The sequence below is a fragment of the Pongo pygmaeus genome, chromosome 1 (genome assembly GCF_028885625.2).
Source record: "Pongo pygmaeus isolate AG05252 chromosome 1, NHGRI_mPonPyg2-v2.0_pri, whole genome shotgun sequence".
In the NCBI taxonomy this organism is placed as follows: Eukaryota; Metazoa; Chordata; class Mammalia; order Primates; family Hominidae; genus Pongo; species Pongo pygmaeus.
This window is the reverse complement of record NC_072373.2, coordinates 189,684,806-189,712,089: the sequence shown is the minus strand read 5'-3', so window position 1 is coordinate 189,712,089 and position 27,284 is coordinate 189,684,806. Positions and strand designations below refer to the sequence as shown.

The 27,284-nt window shown below is 45.2% G+C and overlaps 1 protein-coding gene across 4 annotated transcripts in view; it reads left to right on the top strand.

The window, feature by feature from the left end:
• Positions 1 to 24,245, top strand: part of CTPS1 (CTP synthase 1) — a 33,554-nt gene extending 9,309 nt beyond the window's left edge. For all 4 annotated transcript variants that reach the window (XM_054492775.2, XM_054492785.2, XM_063665648.1 and 1 more), the window contains exons 5-19: positions 375 to 491; positions 2,947 to 3,030; positions 3,547 to 3,627; positions 7,683 to 7,834; positions 9,156 to 9,288; positions 12,740 to 12,828; positions 13,871 to 13,965; positions 14,812 to 14,874; positions 17,728 to 17,771; positions 19,126 to 19,222; positions 20,334 to 20,389; positions 20,469 to 20,565; positions 21,121 to 21,265; positions 21,839 to 21,932; positions 23,342 to 24,245. In XM_054492775.2, the coding sequence (XP_054348750.1) occupies positions 375 to 491; positions 2,947 to 3,030; positions 3,547 to 3,627; positions 7,683 to 7,834; positions 9,156 to 9,288; positions 12,740 to 12,828; positions 13,871 to 13,965; positions 14,812 to 14,874; positions 17,728 to 17,771; positions 19,126 to 19,222; positions 20,334 to 20,389; positions 20,469 to 20,565; positions 21,121 to 21,265; positions 21,839 to 21,923 (1,338 nt within the window). In that variant the 3' untranslated portion in view covers positions 21,924 to 21,932; positions 23,342 to 24,245. The remainder of the gene's footprint in view (positions 1 to 374; positions 492 to 2,946; positions 3,031 to 3,546; positions 3,628 to 7,682; positions 7,835 to 9,155; positions 9,289 to 12,739; positions 12,829 to 13,870; positions 13,966 to 14,811; positions 14,875 to 17,727; positions 17,772 to 19,125; positions 19,223 to 20,333; positions 20,390 to 20,468; positions 20,566 to 21,120; positions 21,266 to 21,838; positions 21,933 to 23,341) is intronic.
• Positions 24,246 to 27,284: the final 3,039 nt, after the last annotated feature.

Below are 27,284 nucleotides of genomic sequence, written 5' to 3'. Positions count from 1 at the left end.
ACTGATGCTTTTCATTACAAAAATTATTTATGGTTAACTAAGGAGATAAGATTTAGGTTTTTTGTTTGTTTGTTTGTTTTTGCTTTGTCACTGTGATACAGATAACATTCCTGGCACCTCTCTCATCTGACCTTTTTCTTGAAATGATGTGGAAAGTTCCATAATAACCTTTGGGAACAATGAGCCTGTCCAAAAGAATAACCTTTTAGTACAAAGAGATGTCTAATTCCTGTTAACTAACATTATACAGGGTTAGAGAGTCTGTGTTACATAATTACTGATCACTGAATCAGGAAGACAGAACAGTTGTTAGAAAACTAAACTGCCAGAGAAGGGTTTAGTGCCTAACCTCTGAAACAACTTTGTTCTTCTAGCTTGGTGGAACCGTGGGGGACATAGAAAGCATGCCCTTTATTGAGGCCTTCCGTCAGTTCCAATTCAAGGTCAAAAGAGAGAACTTTTGTAACATCCACGTCAGTCTAGTTCCCCAGGTAAGTAAGACATTGAAAGTTTTACTTTGGGGGAGATGGAGAGGAGGGAGGAAAGGTAAACTGGAATGATTTTCACTCCTTGTCTAGTAGTTTTCACTTGAGGTGCAGGAAGCAGAGAATAAAGAACTTTGTAAGTTTAAATTTGTTACAATCATACTTTTTTGAAAAGATCAAATAGAAAACATTTGAAAAATCAGGGCAGTTGCATTTGCAGATGTAGATTGGCTGTGTGCATTTGTCTTTACTATATGGTGGAACTAGAGTAAAGAGGCTGTTTTTAAAGACAAATCTTGTGGAGAGGAGTCAATAGTAACAAAAATTGGGCAGCCAGAAAGCAGATGGATGCATAGAAACTGACTAAGCTGACCTTGAGTGCCGGATCTTATGCCTGCAGCAATGAAAGCAGAGAAGCAGCCCTGTTTGCCCTGCAGAACCCCAAAAGCTCAGGAGTGGGATGAGGGTGGTCCTCATGTAACTACTGCTTCGGAAGACTCAGACCCTGACATCTTTTTCCTATAGTGCACAGTTGGGCATTAGCCTCCTCCCACCTTGGCAGAAGACTGGAGGCTTGTTCTCTGGAGAGGGTTCCTGGATGAGCAGATAGTAGGGACAGCTGAGGGCAGTAACACGACTACAAACATGGAGTTGTGTGTAATGTTACGCTGTTGACACTCCTTGCCTTCTTCCACCACTCGGTTCCCAGAATCATCATGTTCAGGCTTGGCCATTCCACGTAGGAGATTGTAAGATTGTCCTCTGGGGTATGGATAGCCCAAGATAAAAGGCACTGGCTCTGGGGGGCTCCCCATGAAATAAGCCAGCCAAATTTTCACCATGACAAGCCTACCCACTCACACAGAACTTAACAGGTAGCATTTGAGCAGGCCTCCATACACTTGGAGAAAGCATCTGATAGCTAAGAGACCAAACAACAGAAAGAAAGAAACATAGGGAACTGAGGTGCTACAAGCAGAGGAAACTTTAAAAAAACAACAAAAAACCAAAAATGACCTGTCATTACTATTCTTAGAAAATTAAAAGGAGGTAAGCTATATCCATTAGATAAGAACTGGATGCTGTAAGAAAGGAACATTGAGAGAACAGAACAGAAAAGAATCCTTGGAAATTAAAAATTCGATAGCAGAAATGAAAAAGTTAAGAGAAAGTAAGTTGAGGAAATACCCAAGGAAGTACAGCAAAAAGACCAAGAGATAGAAAATAGGAGAGAAAAGGTAAAAAAAATGAGAGGACTGGCTCAGAAGTTCTAACGTCCAAATAATAGGAGTTCCAAAAAATAAGAACAGAGAAATGGAGGTATAATCTGAACCCCAGGGGTCAGCAAATGATGGCCTATGGGCCACATGAACCTACCCTTCCGTTTTTGGAAATCAAGTTTATGGAAATACAGCTGCGTCCACTTGTTTATGTGCTGTCTGTGGCTGCTTTTGCTCTAGAATAGTAGAGTTGAATACTTGTGGCAGAGACTGTGTGGCCCACAGAACCTAAAATACTTATTAGGGCCTTTACAGAAAAAATTTTCTGACCCCTTATCTGAACAATTCAAGGAAATTTCTAGACATCAGTTTCTGGGTTGAAAGGGCCCCCTTGATGCCTATCATATTGGATGACAGATGACCTACACCAAGGCATATTATTGTGAAGGTTCAGACTAATGGGGCAGAAATTCTAGAAGGCTCTAAAGAGAAAAATCAAGAATCATTGCGCCACCGTTCAGCAACAATACTGGAAGCTAAAAGACAGTGATGCTATTTCATTAAAAATTCTAGTGGAGGCTGGGCATGGTAGCTCACATCTGTTATCTCAGCAGTTTGGGAGGCAGAGATGGGAAGACTGCTTGAGCCTATGAGTTTGAGACCAGCCTGGGCAATGTGACAAGAGCCTGTCTCTATTTCAAAAAAAAAAAAAAAAGTCCAACAGAAAATGATTTCCATCCTACAAGTCCATGTGTAACATGTGTATCTGTTAAGTGTGAGAGAAGAATAAAGATAATTTAGTACAGAAAGGAAAAGTGTGGCACATGGTTTGGGAACAGTATTTAAATATTTAAAAAGTGTATAAACCCAAAAGAGGGCTGCAGGCACAGGAAAGTGTCTAATGGGGGCAGGATCCTCATTTAACAGGGAAATCAATAGAAAATGCCTCCAAGTAAATGTGAAGAAGTAGCGCACCAGCAAGATCAGTTATGAGTTGAAGAGCGGTTGTTTCTAGGGATTGGAAAGGGGAGAGTGGGTGAGGGCCGATACTGCTTACAAGCTTGGTAGAACCATTTGACTCTCAAATGCATGCACGTGTAACTTTGACAAACATAAAAGCTAAATTATGTAAGTGACCAAATGATCTATTTCCTTATTAAAAGGGGTTCAAGGAAAAGTCATACTTGAAAATTCCTTATCAGAGGGAAACTAACTTTTTTTTTTTTTCTTTTGTGAAATAGCCAAGTTCAACAGGGGAACAGAAGACTAAACCCACCCAGAATAGTGTTCGGGAACTTAGAGGACTTGGGCTTTCCCCAGATCTGGTAAGATTTCCTGATAACTGGTTGCAGTGTAATCTTTTATGTCTAGTTAAGATCACCCTATCATGACAGACAAGACCTTTGTCTTGTTGGCTTGCTTTTGATAATTGATGATGGATAAAATAGGATTAGTGCTTTGAACCGGGCTGTAGTTTGCAAGATGTTCATACTTAGAGTGTGTTAGGTCTTGTACTCCCCAGACCTTATTTTTCCTCTCAGTCCTTTTATTCTCATTTTCACTCCTACCTGGGAACACTAATGGAGGAAAACCCCAGAGCTCTTGTAGTTCATTAATGTATTCATTTGTACTGCCATTCTCTTATGTTTCTCCAGTTTGGCGTTTACGGATTTTAGCTTTGAAACGAGCCATAATATTTTTATGGATTATGTGCCTGTTGCTGAGAGTTAACGTTTTCGTTCATCTTAACAATGTGATGTCTGTTTTAATTTCAGTCAGGAGAAACCCCTACTTTTGTCATCTTTTCCTTCTGTCTAAGCCATCTTGTTCTCTACTGCTAGGTTGTATGCAGGTGCTCAAATCCACTTGACACATCAGTGAAGGAGAAAATATCAATGTTCTGCCATGTTGAGCCTGAACAAGTGAGTAGAAATTCCCATCTCTAATAAGTTGTTTTTTGCTTCTAATTGTCCTAAAGCCTCTTGATCAGTTTAGTGAGGCTTGTTACTTTCTAATTAGAGATAGTGGGCTGTTCCAGAAGAACCCATCGCCATCGGCCATTCCCTGCCTCTCCTGGTTCCCCAAACACACCTGTGTCCCTCCTGCCTCTTCTCCGTGCCTCGTTGTACTTTGTGCTCCAGCCGGGTGGAGTATCTTTCAGTTCCCCTAGTAGCCCCCACTCTCCCTATGATTGTACTTTTTCACTGACTAATTTCTGTTAAGAACCCGTGTCCCCCTCTTCCTGTTGGCCTGGCAGTCTCCTACTCACTCTCATCCTTCAGGTTCTAGCAAAGACATAGTGTTGTCTGAGAAGTTTTAACTGCCAAACCTCCTGACCCTTGGCCTTCAGGGTTAACTGCGTCCTTCTCTGGGCTCCTGTGTGGTGTCACACGTATGCTGCTGGTGGGCCCATCTTTCTGGTGTGTGTGTGTGTATGTGCACGTGTGTGTGTACATGTGTGGTGTGTATGTCCCTTCACAGACTCTGAGCTTCTGGAGGGTAAGGGCCACCTCATTCAACTTTATGTTTCTGGTGCCTGGTGTCTAGGTGTTGTAGGCTGTCACAGAGATTTTAGTGTTTTTGTTACTGTACCTATGATGCAGGAAATCCAAAATTTGGAACCTGTAATGTATCTAAGTGTGGTGCTTAGTATGGAAATTCTTGTGGTGATACATTGAGCATGTAGCTTTAGCCAGGTTTTAGATATTTCTGGCGTAGCAAGTGAAGGAAATTCAATTCTGTAGCAGAATAGGTTGTCATTAAAATTGTTCAATTTCTTTTTTTTTTAAATCGAGACAGAGTCTTGCTCTGTCGCCCAGGCTAGAGTGCAGTGGCGCGATCTCTTTGGCTCACTGTGACCTCCACCTCCCAGGTTCAAGCGATTCTCCTACCTCAGCTTCCCGAGTAGCTTGGATTACAGGTGTGCACCACCACTCCTGGCTAATTTTTGTATTTTTAATAGAGTTGGGGTTTCATTATGTTGGCCAGGCTGGTCTCAAAGTCCTGACCTCAGGTGATCCACCTGCCTCAGCCTCCCGAAGTGCTGGGATTACAGGCATGAGGGTGCCCAGCCTTAAAAATATTCACTATTAAAAATGTAACAAGTATTTCCACATTTAAGTTTAAGTTTCAGATTTTTTGCTTTTTTTTTGAGATGGAGTTTTCACTCTTTCATCCAGGCTGGAGTGAGGTGGAGCAATCTCAGCTCAGTGGAACCTCCACCCACTGGGTTCAAGTGATTCTCCTGCCTCAGCCTCCCGAATAGCTGGGATTATAGGCGCCTGCCATCACGCCGAGCTAATTTTTGTATTTTTAGTAGAGATGATGTTTTGCCATGTGGGCCAAGTTGGTCTGGAACTCCTGGCTTCAGGTGAGCCACCCGTCTTGGCCTCCCAAAGTGCTAGGATTACAGGTGTGAGCCACCACCCCCGGCCTTGCCTTTTTTTTTTTTTAAGAGACAAGGTCTTGCTGTGTCACCCTGGCTAGAGTGCAGTGGTGCTGTCACAGCTCACTGCAGCCTGGGCTTAAACAGCCCTCCTGCCTCAGCCTCCTGAGTAGCTAGTACCTTAGGCAGAAGCTACCATGTTCAGCTGTTTTATTTTTTGTAGAGATGAGGTCTTGCTATGTTGCCCAGGCTGGTCCTGAACTCTTTGGGCTCAGGCAGTCTTCTTGCTTCAGCCTTCCAAAATGTTGAGATTACAGGCATGAGCCGGCATGCCCAGCCTTACTTATTCTTTGAATCGGAATGTTTATCTTACTGAATTGACTTGATATAGTCTGAATACAAGTCTTTTATCAGGTATGTGATTTGCACATATTTTCTCCCTATCTGTGCCTTGTCTTTTCATTTTCTTCTTTTTTTTTGAGATGGAGTCTTGCTCTGTTGCCCAGACTGTAGTGCAGTGGCATGATCTCGGCTCACTGCCATCTCTGCCTCCCGTGTTCAAGCGATTCTCCTGCCTCAGCCTCCTGAGTAGCTGGGACTACAGGCATGCGCCACCACGCCTGGCTAATTTTTGTATTTTTAGTAGAGACGGGGTTTTGCCAAGTTGGCCAGGCTGGTTGCGAACTCCTGACCTCAAGTGATCTGCCTGCCTTGGCCTCCCAAAGTGCTGGGATTACAGGTGTGAGCCACTGCACCTGGCCTTCATTTTCTTAATAGTGTCTTTTAGAGCACAGACACTTTTAAATTTCGATGAAGTCCAGTCTGTTTTTCTTTTATGGATTGTGCTTTCACTGTCTTGTCTAAGAACTCCTTGCTTAACCAAGGTCATGAAGATTTTCTTGTAAAAGTTAGTTTTAGGTCTTACATGATCCATTCTAGGTTAATTTTTGTGTGTAGTGTGAGGTAAGCGTTGAAATTTTTACATGTGGATATCTACTTGCCTCAGCCCCATTTGTGGAAAAGACTATCCTTGGATACTTTCTATACTTTCTAAAAATAAAGGTACATTATAGATTTACTAATCTTCATAAAGTTGTTTAGACTTATTTATAGCTATTCATAATTTTTATTACTACCGTGTATTTTTAAAAATTATATTTTCAGATTAGATATACCCCATGTGTAGGAGACCCTGCTGACCTCTGTCCATTCATCTACAGCCTAGCAGCCTTACTAAAATTCTATTAGTACTGATTGTTTACCTGTAAATTCTTTTGGTTTTTATGGATAAGCAGTGATATTGTATGCATTATTCAGTGGCAACCGCTTCTTGTTTTCTGGTTCATTTTTTTTTCTTGTCTAATGATAATGGCTAATATCTTCAGTACATCATTGAATAGAAGTACTGAAAGTGGCCATTCTGGCGTTGTTCTGGAGTTTAAATAGTAAGCATTAATATTAAACCATGTGATGTTTACTGTGGGTTTTTTATATTGCCAAATTTTCCCTAATCTTAATTTACCAATAATTTTTATTATGAATTTGGTTTTGAATTTTTATCAAGTCTACATCTACTGAGGGAATTTTTTTCCTCCTTAATCTGTTTTCTGTTTATGTGGTGAATTCCACTGTTAAATTTCCTAACACAGTAGTTCTCAAACTTGACTGCACACTGGAATCACTTTTGGGGAGCTTTAAAAATACTGATGCCTGCCTCCTACCCCGCGAGATCCTAATTCAAGTGGTCTGGGGTGCAGCATGGGCTTTTGACCTTTTATAAGCTCTGAATGATTCCAGTATGCAGCTGAGTTTGAGAACCACTGTTCCTAGTCAAGCCATTCATGGGTTCGTGGACATGATTTTTTTTAAACTACATTTGTGGTTTGGATCATGAATTATTATTATTATTTTTTTAAGACAGGTTCTGTCTCTGTTGCCCAGGCTGGAGTACAGTGATGCGATCTTGGCTCACTGCAACCTCCAACTCCCAGGCTCAAGTGATCCTCCCACCTCAGCCTCCTGAGTAGCTGGGACCATGGGCACATGCCACCACACCCAGCTAATTTTTTGGGTGTTTTTTTTTTTTTTTGAGACAGAGTCTCACTCTGTCACCCAGGCTGGAGTGCAGTGGCACAATCTCAGCTCACTACAGCTTCAAGCTCCCAGGCTCAAGCTATTCTCCCACCTCAGCTACCCCCCAAGTAGCTGAGACTACATGCACATGCCCACCATGCCTGGCTAAATTGTGTATTTTTTGTAGAGACAGTGTTTTACCATGTTGCCCAGTCTGGTCTTGAACTCCTGAGCTTGAGCAATCCTCCTGCCATGGCCTCCCAAAGTACTAGGATTATAAGCATAAGCCACCTTGCCCAGCCATGAATTTTTTTAAAGGACTTTTGCATCCATGTTCATAATAGATTGGCCACTAATTTTCTATTCTGTTCTTGAGTCTGTTTTAGTAGTTTATCTAGAAAATTGTCCTTTTTTCTGTTTTCAAATACATAATATTTTTACAAGGTCACATAGCTAGTAGGGGGCTGTAAGCCTGGTGAGTTTTTGCTTTTATTTAATAACTTGCTTTTTTCTAAACAGGTGATCTGTGTCCACGATGTCTCATCCATCTACCGAGTCCCCTTGTTGTTAGAGGAGCAAGGGGTTGTAGATTATTTTCTTCGAAGACTTGACCTTCCTATTGAGAGGCAGCCAAGAAAAATGCTGATGAAATGGAAGGAGATGGCTGACAGGTTTGCCTGCAATGAGGAGCTGGGAGTGGTAGCCTCCTTTACTCTTTTGTAGGGCTGGTGAAGCCGACTCTAGCCCTAGCACTTTTGCACTTCTGCCATCCACTCATTAGAAGGGCCTTTGTAGTAAGAGATGTTCAGAAAAGATCTTAGCTGTCACGTAGCTGTGGCACAGATGAGGAGATCCTGGTAGGGCCGGGCCAGGTGCCGGGCCTCCAGACACTGAGTTCGGGTTATGTCTTAACACGCTTGTCTCTTACCAACTAAATCAGTGCAGACAGGCGTCCTGGTGGCAGCGGGTGAGTGTGCATATCCAAAGCCCACATGAATGGCTGACAGTGGCTGGAGCACTCCTGGGTACCACCCCAGAGATCTGAGCTGTGTTTGGGAATGTGTGTCTCACCCCACACCAGAAAGGGATCACATTAGGACGGGGATGTGTTGCTGCCTACTCCACTACATCCTTTTAAGGCTTGGTGATGCTGTCACATCCCTTGAGAGATCTTTACTTCGTGTCTTAGAGCAATGGGCAGGCCTTATCTTAGTTGCAAGATCAATATGGCGGCCTAGAAGCATTTGGAGAGGGCATACTCATTCCGTTGCTCTGTAAGAATCGTTTTTCATTTCAACATTTTCCTTTCAGTCTTTGTCTGCTTACATGTAGCTACCAGAATGGCAATTTTATCATCCTTTTTCATAAAACATTATAAGCATTTTGCTCTGTTATTGTATTTTACAATGAAAACTTTTAATGAGTGTGGACTTTTCTATTTTGTGAATATCCCATAATTTGTTTGACACTTGCCTTCATCCCATTGATTCTTGTGAATTGTCTGTTTATGTCTGGTTTTTTTTTGGCCTTTGGTATGAAAAAAATTTTTTGTAGGCAAATTTGTGTGAGATATTGAAACTCTTTGTAAGTTTCAAAAAAAAAAAAAAAAACAAAACTTTCTTTGCAAAGCCTGCCATGTTGATCTGAAAATTACTTCCTCTTTACTGGTCTGTACACAGAACTCAGATAATAGCTATTCCCGTTATATTCTTCCCAGATGTGTTTTTGTTGTTTTTGTGGGGGTTTTTTGAGGCAGGGTCTCACACTGTTGCCCAGGCTGTAGTGCAGTGGTGCAGTCAGCTCACTGTAACCTCCAACTCCTGGGATCAAGATCCCCCCACCTCAGCCTTTCAAAGTGCTGGGATTATAGGATTATGGGCGTGAGCTCATTCCTGGCCAGACGTGTTTTTTTTTCTCTTGAAATAGCTATTTTGGTCTCATGATAGCGTGTACCTTCTGAGTAACTGGGTTTTTTTGACGTTTATTTGATAGATATGATCGCTTGCTGGAGACCTGCTCTATTGCCCTTGTGGGCAAATACACGAAGTTCTCAGACTCCTATGCCTCTGTCATTAAGGCTCTGGAGCATTCTGCACTGGCCATCAACCACAAATTGGAAATCAAGGTAAGGAGGGTGGCACAGATACAGCCAAAGGATGAGCAGGGAAGCAGTCTGTAGTCTCGTAGGTGCTGCGTCATATCTGCTTTCTGTTTTTGGAGCTCAGAATTACTTTTTAAGGAATTACTTTTTAAGGATTAAAAAGATTTGTGGTTGCTTCGTGGCTTTGAGAAGGCCGTAGAGCATTTTCAGGAATTAATGAAGGGGAGAGATGGCTAGAGGAGAGGGTGGAGAGACTTGAGTTCTTGGCTATGACTATCAGGTAACCAAATAAAATGCCCTCTGGAAATGGGGACCACTGGTGGGCCACAGGCATGCTGCACAGTTGATAGCAGGAGGCTCTTGGAGACTTTGTTGGCATGTGGGCTGCCTTTCCTAACCTGTGCTTATCACTTATTGCAGAGTGGGAATGAGAATATTGACCTCATGGAGCTGTGAGGTTTCTCTGGGATGCAGGGCAGGCACTCAGTAAATGGTAGTTACTGCGTTCTGGTCTGTGCCATGGCGGGCAGCAGCTGAGCTGGTGGAATGGTGGGGCATGGCCCTGCTTGTCTGTGGGTGGCAGTAGAGTGTCATGGTTAAGAGCATGGATGCCGTGGCTGGGCGTGTTGGCTCACGCCTGTAATCCCAGCACTTTGGGAGGCCGAGGTGGGCAGATCACGAGGTCAGGAGATTGAGACCGTTCTGGCTAACATGGTGAAACCCCATCTCTACTCAAAATACAAAACATTAGCCAGGCATGGTGGCATGTGCTTGTAGTCCTAGCTACTTGGGAGGCTGAGGCAGGAAAATTGCTTGAACCTGGGAGGTGGAGGTTGCAGTGAGCCGAGATTGCACCACTGCACTCCAGCCTGGGCAACAGAGTGAGACTCCGTCTTAAAAAAAAAAAAAAAAGCATGGATGCCTGAGCCTGGTGACCAGGGCTCAGATTCTAGCTCTGTCATCTACAAGCGGTGAGACCTAGACAACTTACTTAACCCTCTTTGTGCCTCAGTTTCCGCATTGTTAAAAAGGGATGGTGATGGTGCCTTCCTCCTAGGGTTGTTGTAAGAAGTTCGTGAATACAAAGTGCTGAGAATTATGCCTGGCATATGGTAAGCGCTACGTCAGCTGTCCTTAAACCCTCCCTTCTGCCTGTCCCCTTTATTCCTTTTCTTCCCGGCCCATCAGCTGGAGCTTTTCAGGAAGAGATGAAGGTCAGAGGTAAAGTTGGGGCTCAGTGCTGAGGTTGTTAAACGGGCCCCATATAGCTGTCCCCACATTGGGGTTTGCTTTCTACTTCCCAGGTGTTTCTCAGCGTGAGAATTTAGTTTGCTTTGTGCCGCTGGACAGGTTCCTGCAGAATGGCCTGTTGTATACGTGTTTTAAGAATTTAAATCCCATTACACGGCCCTGACTTCTTATTTGCTAGTTCTTTCCATCATTCATTTATTTTATCCACTTGGAGTTAGTCTGTGGCTGCCATATGTTTGTTAGGTGGCAGAGGATGAGAGATGGATGAAAAGGCAACAGTCTCTGCCTTTAAGGAATATTGAGTCTCTTAGGAAGGAAGGAACACATAGAGGCTGAACCTGCTGTGGCAGACACATGAGGAAGGCAGACTTCCTCATGGAGGGACACCAGGTTGGGGTGGGTAGGATGGAGAAGGCTCGGAAGGGGCATTCCTGTTAGAATAGATAGAGCACATCCAAGGGCTTGGAGATGTGGAGCAGTTGGAAACACTGTGGATGGAAATTGTGAATTGGAGGCTGTCTGGAGACAGGCTGGTGAGGGCCTGCCCACAATTCCATGAACTGGGCCAAATCTGGCTCTTACCGTGAGGTTCAGGAAACTAACTGCAGGGTTTAGGTAGGAGATTGTAGAAAAACGGTGAACACCGTCATTTAAAAAGTGGGCACAAGATTTGAACAGACACTTCCAAAAAAAGATGTAGGTGATAAACATGAAAAGGTGCTCACCACCTCTAGTTGTCAGGGAAATCAGTGCACATGAAGTCACAATGAGATAGTGACACATACCCACTAGAGCGGCTGAGTGTTAGAGAGGCTGTGGAGCTCTTAACTTGCTGCTGGGGTGTAAAATGGCACCACCGCACTAGAAAACAGTCTGGTAGTTTCTTATCAAGGTAGAGACTTGTGATCCAATAAGTCCATTCCCAGATACTCACTTGAGAGACTTGAAAACATCCACAAAAAAAGATTTTTATTCAAATGGACAAATTATTCATAATAGCTGAAATCTCGAAACAACCCAAATATTTATAGCCTGTCAATGGATCAATTTGTAATGGTTTATTTATATAGTAGAAACCACTCAGCAATGAAAAGGAACAAACCAGGCTGAACACTGACTGGCTCAAGCCCATAATCCCAACACTTAGGGAGGCTCTGCTGTGGGAGGATTGCCTGAGGCCAGTAGTTCGAGAGCAGCCTGGTCAACATAGCGAGACCCCCGTCTCTGCAAAAAAAAGTTAAAAAAGCAAAGGAACAAACTACTGATAAACACAGCAACATGGATGAACTTCAAAAACACTAAGCAAAAGAAGCCAGACACAAAAGGTTATATACTATTTGGCTCCATTTATATGAGGTTCTATAAGAGGCAAAACGAATCTGTGATGATAGAAATTGGATCTGAGGTTGTTTGGGGTAGGAGGTAGAGGGGCACATTCTGGGAAGATGGTAACTTATGTTTTGTTTTGTTTTGTTTGAGATGGAGTCTCGCTCTGTCACCCAGGCTGGAGTGCAGTGGCACGACCCCAGTTCACTGCAACCTCCACCTTCCGGGTTCAAGCAGTTCTCCTGCCTCAGCCTCCTGGGTAGCTGGGACTACAGGTGCATGCCACCACACCCAGCTATTTTTTTTTTTTTTTTTTTTGTATTTTTAGTAGAGATGGGGATTCACCATGTTTGCCAGGCTAGTCTCGAACTCCTGACCTCAAGTGATCCACCCGCCTCGGCCTTCCAAAGTGCTGGGATTATAGGTGTGAGCCACCACGCCCGGCTCATTCTATATCTTGGTGTGTATGTCTGACAAAACTCTTCAAAGTATGCACTTAAAATGCTTGTATTTTATTGTATGTGAATTATGCTTCAATATGGTAGAAAGAAAAAGAAAAAACCCACAAAAGCTGGGCGGAAGATGGGCTGAGGAGGGTGTCATTGAACAGAAAGCCCGCTAGAGTCTGCTGCAGAGGCTTAGCTGAGACCAGATCCTGAACACAGTAGAGTGCGGAAAGAGAGAGATTTGGGAGTTTAATGATTTTGAAGGAAACTGTTGTATTTTAAAACCTCATATTTAAAAAATGTTTAAGTTATTAAATATATTAAGATGATCGCTTTAAAGCCAGAATCAAGAAAGACAGAACTTTGATAAAATGATAATATTATTTAAAAATTAAGAAAGCACAGCCTGGGGTCACGAGCCTGCTTTTCTCCCCTGTCTGAATAACATCCAGTACATAGATTCTGCGGACTTGGAGCCCATCACCTCGCAAGAAGAGCCTGTGCGCTACCACGAAGCTTGGCAGAAGCTCTGTAGTGCTCAGTGAGTAGAGTTCACTGCCTTGGGTTTCCAGAGTTCTTTTGGTTTGTTTTAATGAAAAAGTCCTCTTGTTTTCATGTGCCAGTAGTAGGTAATTGACTTGTTAAAATATTTTTTAATTGTTGAAAAGACTACATGCTATCTGATTTAATCCTTAAAAAATGCAGCTTGTCAATATCATTGGATCTGAAAAGCTGTTCTGATTTTGATATTGTTTGCCGTATGCATCTATTGATGAGGCTCATTTAACGATTTTTCATCCAGAACATTTGATGAGTACCCATCAGTAGAGTCTCATCAATTGTTTTGGCAGCTGTTATTTATAATAGTAAAACATTAGCAAGAATTTCTGGTTCACTAGAATAGTTGAATATTACGGAGGTGTACACTTTCTTCTGAGTGTCTTGGTTAGTACGGCACACACAGCTGATGAAGAAAGGCCCCCTTAGAGGAGCATTTTAAGCCAAGATGTAAAATAAATTGTTAATATTAATATATGTATTTAAAATTTTGGGCTGGGCACAGTGGCTCATGCCTGTAATCCCAAAACTTTGAGAGGCTGAGGTGGGAGGATTGCTTGAGCCCAAGAGTTCAAGACCAGCCCGGGCAACATAGGGAGACCCTGTTTCTACAACAAAAACAACAAAACCAGCTGGGTGTTGTCCCAGCTTCTTGGGAGATCAAGGCTGCAGTGAGCTGTGATCACACCACTGCACTCCAGCCTGGGTAACAGTGTGAGACCCTGTCTCAAGGAAAAAAAATTGTGAACAACTCAGTACCAAAGATAGTGCAGTGGCAGTATTGCAGTTATGTATACCATCTTTTTCACTTGAAATAAGCATGTTCTTAAGTTACTAAGCAAAGTCCATAGTTTCCTATGCAGTTTCTAAGTTCATAGTGTTTGCATACAATTCATTGTCCCAATAGCACAATGTATGGGGTTAATTCATGGCTTCAGTGTCTTGGTAATGGCCCGTTAGGCGATTATTGCAAGCTGGACTGGTAGAAAAGGGGAGTTGCCTTTGTGGTTTGTTCTTTTGTGCAGTGGAGTGCTGGTTCCAGGAGGATTTGGTGTTCGAGGAACAGAAGGAAAAATCCAAGCAATTGCCTGGGCTCGGAATCAGAAAAAGCCTTTTTTGGGTAAGGAGCTCTGCAGTGCAGTCTTCACTTAGAGTAGGAAAGAGTGGGGAACAGTGCCACGTGGGAGCCTATGAACAAAGTGGGGGGATTACTGAAACGTGCTGTCTTTGTGGATAGGATCCCAAGTAGAAGCCTTCATGTTTCTCTTTGGAGACAAATTCAGTCTTGGAAAGCTTATTTATGCTTATGAGCTACATGTAGATGTCGTGGAATTTTGAGAGAATGAATTGTGAATTCCTGTCCATTTAATGAGCCCAGCTGTTTGCAGCACATGTGAGTTTTATATCTGCTCACTTGGCACAACAGCTGACTGTAATTGGACAAAATGATTTTGCATGCCTCCTGGTGCTGTACATTTTAGTAATTTTCAACTTGAACAATTGTAAATAAAAACTTAATGAGAGAGGGTAAGAAAACTTGAATTTTAAAGTACCGAGGCTAGGCATGGTGGTTCACACCTGTAAACCCAACACTTGTGGAGGCTGAGGCAGGAGGATTGCTGGATCCCAGAAATTCGAGGCTGTAGTGAGCCAAGATCTCTCCACTGCACTCCATAGTGGGCAACAGCAAGACCCTGTCTGGGGGGAAAAAAGTACTGAACAGAATATCACTTCTAAAATGGGATGACTTTGCAAATCTAGAATTTTCATCTACTTTACATGCAGTTTTTGAAACCTAATACAAGTAAAGTGTAACAGCAGAGAGTACTTGTTCATAGCAGGAAGTTATGAGTTTGCGATTATAGTTCTCCAAATAAAGGACACAAAGGCCATTGCAGAGGCTGCTGGGAAAAGTAGGAGCTGCCTTTTCAATGGAGTTTTGTTTGTTTTTCCCCCCGCCTGGAAGGCGTGTGCTTAGGGATGCAGTTGGCAGTGGTTGAATTCTCAAGAAACGTGCTGGGATGGCGAGGTAAGCGTGCATTAAGACACTCATTCAATTCCCGCTTGCGTATTTCTGGAGGATATGAGGCCTGTTGCCACCTGGGTGATCAGGAGCTTTGAGAAGGGCAGGCCTGGGTTCCTAGCACCTCATGGTGTGCCATAAGGGAGCTGCCTTGCCTCTTGAGGAACAGCACGGCTCCTCCACGCAGGAAGGAGGGAGCACAGCCAGACTCCCTCCTTTGCCTTCTGCCCCTGTGTTCCTGTTCTTGAGATTCGGTCACTTTGATCACCGTGGCCACCATCCTGAAGCTGGTGCCTGGTGAGAAGTCCTTGTCCTAAGTGAGGCTTGGGCAGTTATTATGAGAACCTTGGCTCTGGAGCTATTGAAACTGGGCTCAGATTCCAACCTTATCGCTTATGGGTGAGTTTAAGCAAATTACTTAGCCTTTATGGGCCTCTGTTTTTTCTGTAAAATGGGAGTAATAAAGGTACGTACTTCACATGATTAAGGGAGATAATGTATGTAAATAGTCTCTAGCAGTGCCTGGAAAATAGGGAAATGCTCAGATAATATCAGCTCTTCGCCTAGCTGTGTATTACTATGTGACAGACCTCCCTAAAGCTCAGTGGCTCCCAACAGCAGTGACTTCTCATCTCACTATTCTGTGGTTTGGCTCAGTGCCTGGGTGTCAGCTGCATGTGGTGTAGTATCTGAGATGGCACACTCCTGCCTCGCGTTCAGCTGTGAGCTCGGCCCAGCAGGGACGTCAAGATGCTGTCTCCACCTAGTGGCTCATCATTCATTCATCCAGCCCAAGCTTCCTCACACAGGGCGGGCAGCTGGCTTCCAAAATGACAGGCCTATTATGCAGGCACTTATCAGGCCTGCTGATGTCCCGTTGGCCAAAACAAGTCACGTGGCCAAGCCCCGAGCCGGCAGGGGAGGAGAACACACATGGATGTGAAGACTGAGCATGCTGCACTGGGGCCACCCATGGAATGGTCCGCCGCAGCCCATTTATTTGTAGCCCACCCGACAAATACTAGATTTTCAGAAAGACCTTGTAAATTCTGTGGAAAATAAAGTAACCTGAAGGAATGTAAAAGCAGTTTGACTTTATAAAGTACAAGTGACTCTGGTGGCCAGCATATGGTTTAGGGCTGGGTTTCATTCACCCTTTCCCTGAGAGGCTGCTTCACAGTGACCTGGGGGTGTGGCTCAGTTTGGTAGACAGCATGCCCTTGAGTGCTGGCTTCTGAGTCCTGAGAGGCACTGTCTTATCACCCGCCACCCCAGAGCTGGCTTTCTGGCCTCCCTGTATCCTTCACAGCCCCAGACCTCTGCCTCTCACTTAAATTCCCAAATGGGTAGGTGCTTTGGTGATGAGCTTACACTTCAGTTGAGACTGGACCCTGGTTCAGGCCAGGAGGAGAACAGTGCCCAGCATTCACATAGTACCAGGAACTTGGTGCTTTGCCTTTTGGTCTTTAGTGGTTTTGCTTTGGTTAGACGGTAAGTTCAGTGAAGGATAGAAAGGTTGAGTTGAAATCAGTTCATTTCTGACTGAGCTATTGAGTGAAACAGTTGAGTAGGGCATTGTATTAGCTGCTGAAGATGAAAGACGTATAGAAGAAATAGTACTTGTTTATCTCAGAGAGACAAGAGTCTGAAACATTAAGACAATATAAAAACTTGGCCGGGCATGGTGGCTGAGGCCTGTAATCCCGGTATTTCGGGAGGCTGAGGTGGGTTAATCACTTGAGGCCAGGAGGTTGAGACCAGCCTGGCCAACATGGAGAAACCCCATCTCTACTAAAAATACAAAAATTAACCAGGTGTGGTGGTGTGTGCCTGTAATCCCAGCTACTTGGGAGGCCAAGACATGAGAATCACTTGAATTCCGGAGGTGTAGGTTGCAGTGAGCCAAGATTGTGCCACTGCACTCCATTCTGGGTGACATAGTGAGACTCTTGTCTTAAAACACAAACAATATAAGAACTGTCACAGGTGGGGTGCAGTGGTTCATGCCTGTAATCCCAGCACTTTGGGAGGCCGAGGCAGGCAGATCACCTGAGGTCGGGAGTTCGAGACCAGCCTGACCAACATGGAGAAACCCCGTCTCTACTAAAAATACAAAGTTAGCCGGGCATGGTGGTGCATACCTGTAATCCCAGCTACTCGGGAGGCCGAGACAGGAGAATCGCTTGAAACCTGGAGGTGGAGGTTTCGGTGAGCCGAGATCACGCCATTGCACTCCAGCCTGGGCAACAAGTGTGAAATTCTGTCTCAAAAAAAAAAAAACTGTCAAAGATGCAGTATCTAATTAAAAATTACTAGGTTATGCCATTAGTTTTGATTTTCGCATTTTGTACTGATTGACTTTCCAGAGAGTTATACTTAATGTAAAAAAATTCACGTGTGTGTGGGTTGAGTATTTTATGTCTTAAAAATGCTATTTATTGCCAGTCTGGTGGCTTGCACCTGTAATCCCAGTACTTTGGGATGCCAAAGCAGGATTGCTTGAGCCCAGGTGTTTGAGACTAGCCTGGGCAATATAGCCTTTGTCTCTCCAAAAAATGAAAAAAAATTAGCTGGATGTGGTAGTGTGCCCCTGTAGTTTGACCTTGGGAGGCTGAGGCCGGCGGATTGCTTGAACCTGGGAGTTCAAGGCTGCAGTGAGCTATGATCGCACCACTGCACTCGAGCCTGGACCATAGTGAGATCTCCTCTGGGGATGAGGTCAGGGGAATGCTATCTTTAGTTTTTGTTCTAATCACTGATCTTAAACTGAGGAGGGAAGTTGTGTTTAGAGCTTAGCAATGAAACTATTAATCGCTTTTGTTTGTAACTATTTTCATAACAAGTATTTTGGTATTTCAGATGCCAATTCTACAGAGTTTGACCCTATGACCAGTCATCCTGTGGTGAGTCAAGTGTTTGAACCTCCACAGGGCTTAGAAGGGTGTAGAAGGGGCATTTATGAACGTGATTGATGATTAGAGACAGGAAGTGAGACTGCTTGAGTCCATCCCAAAGAACCCTGAGGTTTTGGGCACTCAGACCTACCAGAGAGGAAAAACTTTTCTTTTTCATTATGTAATTCCTCCCTAATCTTTCTCATTGACCACAGAAAGTTTTTAAGACAGGTACCAGCCCAGGAAACTGGAGGGGATTCCTGATTAAAATTCTTCTCCATCCCTACTCCCCTCAACTCCCAGAACACAGTATAGATACTAATATGAGACCCTGGCATGTGTACTTACTGTGTGCCAGCCGCTGCTCTCACTGCTTTCATATGTATATTATATATTAATTCATGGGATCCCCAGCCATAGTCCTGGGAGAACTGCTGGGTTGGAGCACTGGTTGGCTTAACCGTATCCAAAGATTTTCCAGGCTGGCGTACCTTGCGTTAGATTTCATGCCGAGGGCATGTGGCATTCTCAGCCCGCTGTACTGTTAGGCACATGGAGGAGGGATGGTGCCTTTAATCACCTTTGAATTCCCAGCCCAGGGTGACAGGGATGTAAAGGGAAGGGCACTTATTTACGTTTTTCAGCATTCAACAAATGTGGATGCGTACTATATGCTGGGACTGCCCTTGTCACCGAGGACACCGTGCTAAATGAGACGGACAAAGTTCTTGATCTCACGGCACTTAGCATCACTATGTGTTTGTTGACCTGAAATTGAACTTTGCTGATACTAAGGCCTCAGGAGTGGACCAGCAAATGTTTTGCAGCATGGGGCTTTGGGGTCAGGAGGAACAGGGCACAGAGAGCCTGGAATCAGAAGGTGCCTGGGAACGCTGGGCTGAGAGGTGGACTGGGCCATCAGTGCATGGCCCACCCAGTCCTCAGATGCTTGCTAAGCTGCAGGGTGCTAGCCCTGCATCCCTTGCCTTTGAGCAGTCATCAGGCTAGCTGGGGCAATGACAGACATGTTATGACACATCCAGTCCGTGTCTGTGCTACTGTATCAGTCTTTCTAAGGAAGTGATGCTTACCGTCCACAGTGCTGGGGCGGGACTAGCCCGAGGAGGGGCTGCTGTGGTCCTGTCTGCAGATCAGGAGGACAGGCTGAAGGACGGAGCCTCCACCCAACCGAGGTTACAAATGCCAACTGGGAGGCATTTTCTTCTGTGACAAAACGTCTCATAAGGAAAGCCTGGAGAATTAGAGCTTACTTACAAGCTTTTGCCACCCACTCAGCGAGGGAGGTTTCTCTCTAGTGGAAGCAGAGTTCTGTAGTTGGTGTCTGTTTTCTGAACATCTCCAGGTCGTAGACATGCCAGAACACAACCCAGGGCAGATGGGCGGAACCATGAGGCTGGGCAAGAGGAGAACCCTGTTCCAGACCAAGAACTCAGTCATGAGTAAGAGCTGCCTCGCGCTGGCCCAGCCTTTGGCTCTGCGCGCCCAGGACGCGTGTCTTAGGGTGGTGCTGTGGTTTCGAGGAGCAGGCTGGCTTTTTTTCGTTTCGTTCTTGCTTTTGAAGTTCGTTCTTTCCTCTCTTATTCATACCCTTTTAGGATGCACTGTGATAGCTATAGAAGCAGTGTGGGTCTTAGAAAGGACACTGGCAGTGCAGTCAGACTCCTAGGCATGGGCGCCTCAACAGAATGAGGCAGTGAGGTTACATTCATCCTTATCGGTTACTTTCCTATTAAGACCAGCCATATCAATTGCTGATGTTTGGCAATTTTTGTCACACAAAAATGGCAATTTCATATGATTCAGCCTAAGTAGATTCTGTTCTAATAAAGTACTAATAGATGGTGAAGGTTTAGGGTAATTTTGGGAGGAAAATAGTTAAGAAAATGACTGTTACACAGATTTCCTTCTTGTCTACTGGGAAAATTCTGCCTTTACTGTATTAGCAGAGGCACCCTTGTGTCTGTCCGGGCGTTCTGTAGCAGCATAGCTGGAGTCACTTGAGTATGGGATCTTTCTCTTACCAACTCTGATGTTCTGTGGATTTGTGGATCTCGAGGCAACTGTGAAATGAGTCAGTAGAGCAGCCCATTTGCAAATGTCCAGCTTGTTCACATGCAGCCACTGAGGGCTGATGGCCTTTGATGACCGTGATTGGAACTGCATGGTCATCAGAGGTCATCTGTGCAGCTCTTAAAATGCCTCCCATCCCGCCATGTTCCCAGGGCCTTGCCGTTTCGTACATCCTGATTTGCTTTCCAAGGCAGTTTTCTAGCAGCGAAGTGCCCATACTTTGCAATCGTGTTTGAGGGTGGTGGTGAGAGTCTTGTTTCTGTTATGGCTTTCTGTAGTGTTGTCAGAAAGAGTCAAAAGCCCAAGAATTAGTCTAAACTGTGCTGTTAAAAGCAGGTGACCTTAGCAGATTCATAGAAATAGCCCTCAAAAGACCTGGCTGTGTAGATGATGAAAAGTAAAGCAGGAAGGAAGATGTTTTTGTGAACGCATCATCCTGTGAGATAAAGTTCTCTACATCCAGCCTGTTTGTTTTGCCAGGGAAACTCTATGGAGACGCAGACTACTTGGAAGAGAGGCACCGCCACCGATTTGAGGTGAGGATTCCAGCTTGCTGGTACTCTGGAAAGATAGTGAGCTGAGAGACCAGCAGAATTATTTTTCATGCCTCAACAGGTGAATCCAGTCTGGAAAAAGTGTTTGGAAGAACAAGGCTTGAAGTTTGTTGGCCAAGATGTTGAAGGAGAGAGAATGGAAATTGTGGAGTTAGAAGGTGATTATTAGGGCAGTTTTATTTAATGGAAAACTTAGTGAAGTTTTCTTGGCGTATGGGAAAATATAAAAATGTTATCTTGTTGCTCCTGACCTAACAGAATTAGGAAGCAGCACTGTCTCATGAGGGAAGGGGTCTTGATAAACGTGGGGTCTGGACTCTAGAAAGTTCTTTCTGGTACATGGCCTTCCTCAGGGAGCCATTTAACTTCTGGCCACAGTTTCTCCTCCAAAATGCTTGGAGTTGGTACTAAAGCCACTTCAGCCCTCTCCTGAACTGCAAGACTCAGTCTACAGAAATCCTGGGAGCCAGGGTCTTGGGTGGGACCCTGGACAGGAGACCTTCAGCCAGGAGGGGACAGCACAAACAGTGCTGGAGAAAGGGTGTCAGATCACTCATGGTTTGAGGTTACCTTCACCTAGATTCAAATGAGAAAGTCATTTTCAAATTATTTTAGGGCCTATGGAAACATGAAACATTTAAGCAGATTTTGTTCTTTTACACTTTGTGCATAACCTTCACAATGAAGCTGTTTCTTTTGGATCTCTATTTCAGATCATCCCTTTTTTGTTGGGGTTCAGTACCACCCTGAGTTCCTGTCCAGACCTATCAAGCCCTCCCCACCATACTTTGGCCTCCTTCTGGCTTCTGTGGGGCGGCTCTCACATTACCTCCAGAAAGGCTGCAGGCTCTCGCCCAGGTAGGCGCACTCTTTGCTTCAGTAATCCATTCGTCTTCTCTAGTCCTTTAGGTGGTCGCTGATTCATTACAGCAACACGTCACAGTCAGTCATAAGAAAAAAAAGCCACAGGCGCCTGGGGCGAAAGTTTCCTCTCCTTTCCCGGAGCTTTCTCACGGTGCTTCCCTGGCATATTGGCCAGGTCCCCCTTTCTGCAGCATCTGAGCTCTGGTGGTGCTGACCAGATCACACTTGGCGTAGGACACTCTGGCCCATGTTAAGGGGAACTAGTTTTTCCTGGGAAGTAAGCCACAACCCGGGTAGGTTTATGTCCCATTGCCACCTTTATCCAGAACCAGTACTCAGAGTTGGTGGTAGGGTGTGTGACTGAAGTATAAATGGAATGTATATCTTTTGTAGCTGGAAGAAGGAAATCCTTCTGCAGTTTCATGTTAAATATATTATGTAGCAAACAGTCTTTGTGATTCCTGCCATGTGCAGGCAAGTGTCCCTGTAGGAACCGTGGTTACAAAAACAGGGACGTAAAGTGAGTTTTTGGTGGGAGATGATGCATAAACCATCTGAATTCTACAGGGACACCTATAGTGACAGAAGTGGAAGCAGCTCCCCTGACTCTGAAATCACCGAACTGAAGTTTCCATCAATAAATCATGACTGATCTTGTAGCGTAAGTGGTACTTTAAAGTTTTAGTTTTTAAAAACATGGTGATAACACACTGCGATTGCAAGAATTATCATGGAAGTTTAGGGCTGAAAATTTTTATCTGCCAGGAATGAAAGTGGTGAGGTCTTGAATATAATCCAAAGGTTGAGAGAGAAAAGAAAGAAAGTAGTGAGGTCAGTGTGGGTATCAAATGGGCAGTCCTTCCTCCAAGTTGCATTGCACCTCCCAGTCCTGCCCTGGGGATGACAGCTTGGGGAGCACGGTCACTGGGCAGTTGTCTCAATACTGATTACTACATTCTGGTGCCAGTCTGACCAGTTCTGGGGCGGGGGAGGGGAGGGTCTGAATTCTCAGAACCTGTTGTTTGATGTAGCTGTGAATTTTGGACATCTTGAAGGAAGGGACAGATACAACAATGTGGCACTTGTCATTTCTGCAGAGCCTCAGGTTTTCATCAGGAAGTACTTTAAAACTGACACTGCTTAGAGAACATTTTTTTGTTGATTGCTGCTTATTCTGGAATTCCTTCAAAGTTGGAACAATTGCCAAATAGATGTCGAATGTTTGTCTATTAAGTGACAGGATTTGTAGGTTCATAAAGTGCAATAACTGTGGGCACTGCCACGGAACGTAAATGTCCTTTAAGATAACTGTGTGGACTGTGTTGGCAGAAGTACGCATTCTGCTGGTGAGGTATCAAATGAGGGAGTGTCAGTCATCTGGGGTCTGGAAGGAGAACCAGGGGTATGGGTGTGTGGTCCCACCGCTCCTGCCCTAACGCCTGGGCAGGGAGACCTCCCTGAATCCTGCGCACCGTGTGTTCATCACCAGTGGGCCTCTGGTGCTGGATCAGTGCCGGTCTGACTTGCTGATCCCAGCTGTTTCCCCTCCTGCCTTGGCTGGTTGACCCCCTGTCCTGGCATAGCCTAAGTAGGTGGTGGGTAGGCATGAGAAGTTAGTATCAGGAGGAGGGCCTGTGTGCTAGGTAAGCGTTTAACACGGATGGACTCATTAATCCCCTGACCAGGGAGTTTGCTATAGGCTGTTTCACAGTCTAAGGAGCTGATACAACAAGAAATGTTACCAGTGAAGGAGGCAGATATTTGGTCAGTTACATGGAATTTCTGACTGCCTCGCAAGTGGAGAATTGCCCGTTAGTGACACTGTTTACGAGGTGCTGTGGAGAAAGAATGCTTGCATTGGGTGGTTGTAGAAGTCGATATGTGAGGTCTTGAAAAGGTCTGATTCTGTAGGAATTATAAATTTAGCGTCTTATTATTCCCGGTGGGCTCCTTCTACTGCTCTGCCATGAAAAACAGGCTTAGTTTCCCATGGCAGCTGACTAGAAATTCTAACTTTTCTACTTTAATGTACATCATATAATTCCCACTTTTTTTTTTTCTTTTAAACAGGGATGATTCTTCAAGAGACCCTTCAAACTTGGGTAGAGTTTACAGCTCTGACTTTACACTCGGCTTTGGACACTTTCTTTAAATTATGTTTTTATTAAGATTATTTTATTATGCGGAAAGGTATTTGGGAAACTTGTCACTTGCATGTCCCATCATGTGTACTGGCTCCTCCGTGGTGTCTGCCTGTTGCGTGACACTCTCCTTGCAGTTCTTGAGTTGCGGCAGAACATCGCGATGGGAACCGATGGTGGGTGAGGCTGCAGAGTGCCCCATCGGTCACCTTGTTTCTCAGCTACCTCGCGTCATTGCAGATGCTAGCGCGTTGCCTGTCGCTTTCCCTTGGATACCTAGACCGTTATAAAGTGTGCCACATGGACTTACCGAGCATGGAGAGAGGATTTTAGCTAGGATTTGAACACTTGGTGCTGGGAACCTCAGGGTGTTGCTTGCCACTAAGCCATGAAACCAGAGACAAAATCTCTATACTGCCCTGAGTTGGGGGGATTCTCAGTGCCAACTGTGGCTGGTCCTCATCCAAAGGGATGATCAGTTTGGTGTCAACATGAAACACCAAGATGTCTGTCTCTGAAGCGTGATTTTAAAATCCCCATGCCTGTGGCTGCGCTTCCTATTTCTAGGGCTGGGAAACACTCCTTGCATCAAGGGGTCACTTACAGAACAAAGAATCTTTTGGGGAAACTTCCTCTAAAACCCTCTCATATATAGACAGCTTTGACTGGAGGGTCCATTTTTCTTCCAGGTTGGTGTTACTGCAGTTGAAAGGGCAATATGAAGTTACTTTCTTAATGTGACCTAGCAATAGGCACAGCTACGTGCCACTATATTCTGGCCAGACTCAATGTGTACTCTAACTTAAGAAATAAATCAATAATGCAGAACAAGAGACATGCTTTGCTTCTCATTCTCTCTATGTCATTGGCCAGATGGGAAGCATCTGAGCATGGTGCTGGCGTGCCTGTGTGCAGTCAGCTGAATTGTCAGTGCCGGGTGCTCCTGCAGGTGAGCAGCCTTGAGTCAGCAGACAACCTGAGAGTTTGTTTAAAAACTAAGAAATGAGGCTTTCTTTTTAATAGGAACCAGAGTTTTTCATAAAGCTTCAAATACAGGTTCTCAGCATGTAGAGCGAGATGAAAAGGTGCATGGGTGCTATTATGGTGCTATTTATGACTGAGAAAGGGGAGGGATAAGCATTGTTTAGGAAGGTGGTCCTTTCTTCTGCCAGGCACTGGATGTGGGTACCCCATATACACAGCCAGTGAGCAGCGGGCCAGACTGTCTTCACCAGCAGAACTGCTTGTTATGGTACTTTGAACGTGGCTGATTGAGCATGATTCTAACCTCTTCTCCCACCTGGTGGTACCAGGAGATTGTCTTCATTTTAAATTTTATTTATTTATTTATTTATTTTTTTGAGTCAGGGTCTCACTCTGTTGCCCAGGCTGGAGTGCAGTGGCATAAGCACGGCTTGCTGCAGACCTCCTGGGCTCATAAGATCCTTCCGCCTCAGCCTTCCAAGTAGCTGGGACTACAGGTTCACATCACCACGCCCAGCTAATTAAAAAAAATTTTTTTTTTTTTAATAGAGAGGGTCTCGCTGTGTTGGCCAGGCTGGTCTTGAACGCCTGGCCTCAGGCGATCCTCCCATAGTGCAGGGATTATAGGCATGAGCCATTGCACCTGCTCAATAGTCTTTTTTTTTTTTTTTTTTTTTTTTTTTGAGATGGAGTCTCACACTGTTGCCTGGGCTGGAGTGCAGTGGTGTGATCTTGGCTCACTGTTGCCTCCACCTCCCAGGTTCAAGTGATTCTACTTGCCTCAGCTTCCCAAGTAGCTGGGATTACAGGTGCCTGCCACCCCGCCCGTCTAATTTTTTTGTATTTTTAGTAGAGATGGGGTTTCACTATGTTGGCCAGGCTGGTCATGATCTGCTCATCTCAGCCTCCCAAAGTGCTGGGATTACAGGCGTGAGCCACCACGTCTGGCCCGTTTTTTTTCAAACATTCCCCAAACTGAGGGTCTGACACGCCCGTTGTTGACATCATGGCTCCCCACAATGGCTGGGTGTGCGAGTGGTGTGAAAAAGCCTCCCAGTAATTTAAGTTGCTGCCCCTACGTTTAAGATCACTTTGGCTGATCAGTTGTCAAGTGCTGGCCACATATGTAAGGTTTCTGAAAAAAGAGATCCCAGATGGCTCTCCAGGGCTTGCAAAGCCCGAGCAGCCCCGCCACGTTGGCTGTGGCAGACAGGATAGGGCTGAAGCTGGATTTACAGGAGGGCAACCTGTGCCCAGTGTTTACTGACCCGTCCCCGGAGGCTTCTCCCTCGTGGGGAGGAAAGCTGGTCACATTCCTCATTCCTTTCTTAATGTGACCTAACAATAGGCACAGCTATGTGTAACTTCCCTTCAGTAACTTCCTTCAGTCCAGGGAACTTCCCTTCAGTCCAGAGGATCTGGGCAGTTCTTAGCAGTCTGGAGCAGCTGGGCTGAAGCCTGACTTCACCGTTCCTTTGTAGAAATCTGCTGTTTTCCCCCTGAAAACATTTCCGAGGATTGTGGTGCCTGGACTAGCATTTAGCATGGTACCTGGACCGTGGAAGGTGCTCAGAAATGCCACTCCTCCTTCTTGAGTAACACATTTGTATAGTTTTCAAACAGTCTTGGTGACCTTGGGGCAGCTCGGGAGGTGAGCAGCAGGAGTTTGGTAACCTGCCACCATATAGGTGTCCGTGATCACATTGGTCCCCAGAACCAGCATGAATGGCAGCCGAGGCAGGGGTTGTGTGCTCTTTGCTAAGTGGGAAAACCAGGTCTCAGAGCAGTTGTGATCACCCAGGAGATGTCACCTGGCTGGTGAGTGGAGGGGCTGGGGGTTCCAAAGTTCTCATCTGTGTCTGCTGTGGATGTGGCCAGGGGCTTCAAGTTTTAGGGGATCAACTGAAGTGTATCATATGGAACACCAGTCCTGTGAAATACCCTGTTCAACAAGGTTTGGTGATTTTCTGGTGGCTCAGACCCCAAATTTAGGAGTATCCTTAATTGTCTCACCAGCAGGTATTTATTGGGTGTCTACCATATGCCAGCCATACCCAAACTCCTGTCCCCCAGAGCAGGTATTCAGTGGGGGAAGCACCAAATATAAGCTACAGAGTGTGGCAGTTCATAGATGGAGACCAAGGGTGGAAGTGAGCAGGGGAGTGGCAGTGCTGGGAGGTGGTGTCTTTAAAATAGGGTGGGTGGGAAATTAAGCATGGACTTGAAGGTGGAGAGGAAAGGAAATAGGCTGCTTTCTAGCGCAGAGGCCCCGAGGCAGGAGTGCAAATGAAACAAGTTGGCCGGCGTGGCTGAAGTGGCTTGCACAAGGGGCGGAAGACATTGAGGTTGGGTGGGCTAGGTGGTGGAGAAACATGTAGGCCATCAGGTTTGGGCTTTGCTCTTGAAGAATTTGGAGGGCTATGGGCGCAGGTGCGGCATGAGTGTGATCAGACTCTGGCTTTACAGCCTCTGGCTCGGCTGGTGGAGACAGCAGGAGAAATGGCTAGAGGCAGGAAGCAGCTGGAGGAGTCTGGTTTTTTTTGTTTTAAGCTAACGGTCTTACTGGACCAGAGGAGTCTTGGAAAGGAACTGAGACCCTTAGTGTGAGGTGCTGCTCTGTGCCACAGCTGGCGTAGACACAGGGCACTGGCCCGATGGTGACAAGATGCCCCTGGCCATTGTCACTGTCTTATAGATGAAGAAACTGAAGCACAGAGGCACAGCACTTTGCCCCACGGCCCCTGGTCTTTAAGACAGAGCTGAGACAGAGCTGGACTGGAGTCTGAGGGGCTGGGCTCCCTGCCCTTGCAGGTCTGTCCTCTGCCTCCTGGACAGAGGTGGGCTGGGCCTGGGGACTCATGACCGTGCAGCATGTGACCGGCTGACCC